At 42.6% G+C, this 6000-nt stretch overlaps 1 protein-coding gene across 4 annotated transcripts in view; it reads left to right on the top strand.

Moving 5' to 3' along the window:
• The first annotated feature begins 1055 nt into the window (after positions 1-1055).
• RGS7 (regulator of G protein signaling 7) overlaps positions 1056-6000 on the top strand; it is a 471183-nt gene continuing 466238 nt past the window's right edge. The window contains exons 1-2 of one of the 4 annotated variants that reach the window (XM_079106140.1): positions 1056-1479; positions 2536-2662. In XM_079106140.1, the coding sequence (XP_078962266.1) occupies positions 2585-2662 (78 nt within the window). In that variant the 5' untranslated portion in view covers positions 1056-1479; positions 2536-2584. Of the gene's footprint in view, positions 1480-1584; positions 1831-2535; positions 2663-6000 lie in introns of those variants that run through there. The other 3 variants (XM_079106142.1, XM_079106141.1, XM_079106143.1) reach the window with 3 other exon arrangements.

The raw sequence follows: 6000 nt of genomic DNA, 5'->3' as shown, positions 1-6000 counted from the left end.
AGAATGTTAAGGAAATTCTCAGAGAAGTTGAAAACAGGGAGTTTTGCTGAACAACAGGAAGTTTTGGGGAATTGGCAAGAGCCAGAGAGGGGTCAGAGTGGGTGAAGTCATTTGGGATAATGATCTTCATCTTGTAGTACTTAGAACATTCATCTTGTAGTACTTAGAACAGGGGATGGTTGGATAAACATTTGTTCCTTTGAGTGACAACTGACAGGGCCTGGGGGAAATGCACTGTACACATGGCTGTGTATTTGAAGAGCAGTCCTGATCTGGGGTTAGGTCTACTCTGCTTGGACAAAAGGGTTAAGAAGGCCCATGTTTAATTATCTTCTCCTTCCCTCCTTTTCCCCTGGTCTAGCAGAACATAATAACTATCTCAGGTATTTACAACTCCCAGACCTTCCGCAAAAGTGACTTTTCTCTTTCACATCTTTATCATCCTTACAGAATTAGTGGAAGCATCCTGAAGAATGCTGTGGAGTGGGAGAGCATCAGTAATTCCAGACCCTCTGTGAATGTTGCCAGAGGGTGACTATGGGCAAGAGAAAAGTTCCTCTCTGTTGAAAGAAGCCAGGGGCGTTAGGGATAGTCCTCCAATATTTTTCACCTTAGGCTGGAGTCTCCAAATTCTTTCCCATTTCTCCAACTAAGGAGGCAACTGTGACAGTCTCAGGCAAACTGGGGGGCGGGAGTTGCCCAGTGATCTATTTGGTCCTGGTCGTTCCTTCCAGCTCTAGGATATCTCAATATCTCGCTACTGTTTGGTAAACATAACAATAATCAGTCATCTGCTTCCCTAGTACTGTCAGCGGAGTCGTCAGGCACGTGATGAAACCTGCCAGCTGCACGGAATCTCATCCATCCATCCATCCATCTATCCACCCACCCACCCATCCATCCGTCGCCAAAGCCCTTCCTCCCTTCCGGCTTACACTGGGCGTTAAGCTTGGATCTCCCGGTCCTCAGTGCAGAGGGCGGGGCGAGCGAGAGCGTGGGCTGGCCACGCCGGGGGCAGGGCCGCACCTCTCAGGGGCTACAGGGTAGGGAGGCTGGGGAGGCCCGGCGGCGTGGCAGCGGCGGAGGGAGCCCATCCAAGCCGGCACCTCCGGACGCCCCTGTCCCACGTGACTGTCGCCTCCTCCCTCCTCCTAGTCGCGCGCACGGGCCGGGCGTCTCGACTCCCGCGCGCGCTCGGCTGGTCCCAGTCCCCGGGAGAAGAAGCGGAGGAGGGAGCAAGTCAGCTAGGCGGCCCGGGGGAGCGGGCGCGAGCGGCGGCTGCCGGAGCCGCCTGTGCACGGGCGGCGGCGAGGGTGGCGGTCGCCTGAGTAGTGAGAGCAGCGGCGGCGCGGCATCCGCATCCGCCGAGTGTGATGAAGCTGCCCTGCTTCGCTGCTCCGCTTGCCGCCAGCTGACACCGCCAGCACTCAGCCCGCCCAAGAGAGGAGACGCCGCGGGGCCGTGACCTTGGCCGAGGAGGTAAATAGAGGAGGAGGGCGGGGAGGAGGCGGCACCACCCGGAGTCCTCCTGATACCCGGCCGGTACCCAGCCCTGTCTCTGCGCAGCAGGAGCGTCCGTGGGAACTGGGCGGCCGCCCCTGGGAGCTCCCCGCCCCGGCTGGGCTTCGGGCGCCGAGCGCTCGCCGCGGTGCACGGTGCTGAAACTGCTGCCCAGCTCCGGCAGTGCCTCGCGGCGCGGGGCACAGGCGCGCCTGCCATTTGCAGCTGCTGTGGGAGCCAGGCAAGGGGAGCTGGGGCTTGCCTGTTTCCTCCTCTTTCGCTGGTTGCTTTGAGGCTTCTGCCGTTAGGTTTCTATTCATGGTGATCCAGGTAATTGCCTAAAGGTTTGACTCCTAACAGTTCTTGTTGCTGGGACATATTTTCGATGCGTTCTTACAAAGATTAGGCAAATGACATCCTGACTGACCAGCCGAAGTGGGGTGAGAGGAAAGGAGACAGTGGCTGGCAGGCGAAAAGTAGGCGAAGCATATACACCCTGGCTCTGTGTGGGAGACCCAGGGGAATAACGAGAAAACACATGTGCTGGGGAATGACATGGGGAATGGGCCTCTCTGATGCTCCTGCGTGTGGGAAACTAGAAAGATACCTGGGAGAAAGTGTGCTGCCCTGGGTGTTGCTTTTCCACTCTTGGAAAAACATGAGCAAGTGGAAATGTTAAGTATTGGGAGAGAAGACAACTCCGGGTACTATGGAAATGGTAACCATGGGTTTTTAAGGTGAGCATTTCAAGCTTTATAAAATGAGTACCCAGAAAATGAAGTCAGTTAACACTGTAGCCAAATAACTATTTCTAACTGGACGATTGTAATTTCTACATTCCCTGGGGACACTATTAGGTGTAAATTGTTATTTTCATTTTTAAAATCTGTATCCCGTGTCACTTCCTCCAGCCCACCCTGGCTTTTAAGCATGCTCCATGTGGAAGTGGGTCCTGCAAATATGAAGATATATCAGGGAGTCAACCCCTTTATCACTATCACTAGATCTCACTGAAGCTTCTCTAACCATTTGCAGGGAAGACTGGTAATTCTTCTGTCTAAGAGCTGACCAAGTGTTGGGTGACATGGCCCAGGGAAATAATTATGGACAGACCAGCAACGGGGTCGCAGACGAATCACCCAACATGCTGGTGTACAGAAAGGTAAGAATTTCTTCACTTTCTTGGAAAAAAGGAAACTGGCTTTCTTAATTTTATTTTTCCACCTTACAAAAGAGTACATATCAACTTTGTGGCCTTGTAGATTCTCCAGATCACCAAAGATTGAGATGATCTGACATTCTCAATTGATTCATATGTGTTGGAACACAAGGACATAAATGAGATTTCACACACTCTTGCTGATTTTACATAGCTCAATCTGTCATTAGCAATGACAGCAAGTTTGGGCATTTCATATATTTTGTTTGTTATATATGATTTAATATTATTTATCATGATTTTGGAATCTTTTTTATACTCCTCCTAAATGTTTAGGTTATAGTAATTACATAAGTGTATCACATTTTAGAAATAAAAATAGACCACTTTCAGTTCTGTGGCAAGAGTGAATTGTCTGTGTGAATATATGTGGTTTAATGTAGTTCAATGATTTTACTCCTAAGAAATCAATTCTAGTTTTTTGCCTTAGTCTTATTTTTATTCTGTTTCTATGATTTTGCTTATAGATATTTATATTCTAGTGTCATATGCCCATTAACTAAATATTTATATTCCAGAAGAATTTTTTTTTTTTTTGGCCATGAACAGATCTGACATCTTTACGCAAATAATAGTAATGCTCTCAGCAGCAAACTTCTAGACATTGAGCCACTGTAATTAAGATGCATTTGGATATTGCCTGTGCTTCAGAGTGGTTGCTTAGGTAACTTCATTCTCGTTATAATCAACAAGCTTACTTAAATTAAGGCTGCCGTATTCTTTATGTAACTTTTATACCAATTCTATCTATTGCATTTTATACTGGGATTATTTTTCTTGAGCACATTATTTGGAATCTTGGGCAAAATTCCTTTAGGTAACACAACAATGGTAAAAAGGAAATCATACCTTGAAACCAAGAACATTGTTAAAGGTTTTGATTAGAATAAGCCACTGAAGAGTCTAGGATGAGCTTGCATTTGTTTTTTTCTGTGGCATCAGAGCTGATTATTAGAAAAGATGAAAGACTGTGTGCTACCTTGACCTGCAGGAAATCAAAACTTTTTGTCTGTGTTGCTCACAATCATTAAAAGGTAGTGATGTTTATGTGGTGGAGGGAAGGTTGTTATTGCTATAACGAGAAGATGCCTGGCTCCTGACATAATGCTAGCTGTCTTTTTCTCTAGCCTGTGGACAGTACTATATTGTGCACTTGTGAATGCAGTTAGATGTGTCTGGGACAACACAATATGATGGGGAAGAAAAATAGTTGACAATTTAACTTTTAAAGTATTTCAGTTAAATAAAGCAAGAAAATAATCCACTTGAGGTTAAATTATTACTATGGTATTTCTACTTTGATTGAAATAACTGGATCCTTGCTTAGTTTAGATCTGAGAAAAAACATTTTGGTGGCAGTTAGGTGTTTTGAAATAAGTCACAGTGTTTTCTATTGTTTGATATAACTCTGAATATTGTAGTTATGTGAGAATTTTAAATTTTGTTTTATGGGTACATGCAGCATGGAGACTTGGAGTTCTGGGTAGAAAATTATAGTGGTTAGTTATTTTTGCTAGCTCAAGCAGCTGGACCTTTTCTGTTTCCCTATGCAAGGATGAATTGATTGATGGGAAAAACCCCAGTTATCTTGATTAGAAATAAACAATATAACATCAACCAGTGTGCCTCATTGAACCAATTACCATGAGAACCAAAAAATAAGGCAGAGGTTTTAGAAATATTGATGAATGTACCTGAGCTTTATATTGCTGATTTCAAATTTACTTTATAAATTGTTGTATAGCTTTAAATTGCTATTAGTTCTAACTTCAAGTTAATGATTTGGGATGATTTCAGGGAGAGAATCTAATACATTTTTTAAAGCACTATTGCTGGTTAAGCTTGAAACTTCTTATATTTATTTTACCCTTTTATTAGCTCTTTGTTTAAGATAATGACACATGTCACTTATTTTTCAGGAAAAAGTTTCTCTAATAAGTGATTAGTGGAAAAATTAACTCAGCTCAATAAATTTTACTCATAATGCCTAACTATAGATTGCTTGGTTATCCTTTTATTCTCCGAGCACATATTTTTTTGTTTTTGTTTGTGGTATAAATAATATTATATAAATAAATGCCAAATAACTTACAAAGAAACAGTTTCCTTGGTTATCATTTGTTAGTTACAAAATCAAATGTTCTATGTCTTTGTGAACTTACATCACCATAGTATGAATTTCATGCGACTGTTACACTTCTCTTTCTTATATTTTATATGGACTTTTCATTTAATATCTCCTTAGTAGAGGGCAAATATGAATGTGAAGAACAAAGTGATTGGAGAGGGGTATAGGTTAAATATATATGTATGTCTCAAAATATTTCAACTGCTTCACCTTTATAAAAGAATAGGCTCTATATTACAATGTTTATTAATCAGGAATTCAATCAGAAGCTTAGAAAATAACTTCAGTTTCAAGAGCACACTGCTCAGTAACAGCAGAAAGAATAGATGGAGAAATGGTTGTTTTATTGACTCATGCCAATTTTCCACTTCTGCATCACTATTGAAGCATAGTCTTTGAAAGCATGTTCTGAAGTAACCACATTCATGGTATTCTCCCCATTACCTTCCTTCTGCCTTCTCCCATGCCACCTCTTGTTTACTTACTGCCCAAGATTGTCATCCACACTGAAGATAGGTATGTGTTGTTTCTATTTTATCTTCATAGGCTATGAATGTATTCTTCTAGACCCTCCAGAGAGACAGGAATCAGTGAGTGGTTAGCAAAGTGGAGTAAAGAGAGAAGCTGGGGTGTGTGAATTTCTGTTTTGTCTTCTGTCTCTCTCCATCATGATTATACTCATATAGGTTTTAGAAGTTCCTTCAGATAATGTAAAAATTCCAGGGATTATCTTTCCATGGAGAAGTCCATGGAGATTTTATTGAAAAAAGTGTACAGTCTATAAAACTCTGATCATGTAGGCAGAGTGAGTGGTATCATAGTGAAGGCTTCAGGCCATAGTAATGCTGCCTCAGATCAGGATTGGTACCTGCAGCTCAGCCTCAGATGTTTGCCAGTACCTTTTGGCTTAATATGAAGTCTCTCTTTAGAGTTCATTTGATGTCAGTGGTATTTAAAAAATTGCTGTGAATGAAATATTTGCCTTACCAATTCTTCGATTTGTAATGCTACCCTTTTCATAAGCAGGTGATTAAATTAGAGTGGCTATTTTATGTATTTAAGAACATCTTGCTTAAAAGTGCGTAAGATTATGAGGCTTGAATACTCTTATCCTGGAGCTCCTTAGACTCCCCTGGCAGGCCCTATCTAGATT

Source organism: Sciurus vulgaris (assembly GCF_902686455.1).
Source record: "Sciurus vulgaris genome assembly, chromosome: 12".
Classification (NCBI taxonomy): domain Eukaryota; kingdom Metazoa; phylum Chordata; class Mammalia; order Rodentia; family Sciuridae; genus Sciurus; species Sciurus vulgaris.
Note: the sequence above shows the minus strand (reverse complement) of the source record. Positions and strands in the feature narration are given on the sequence as shown.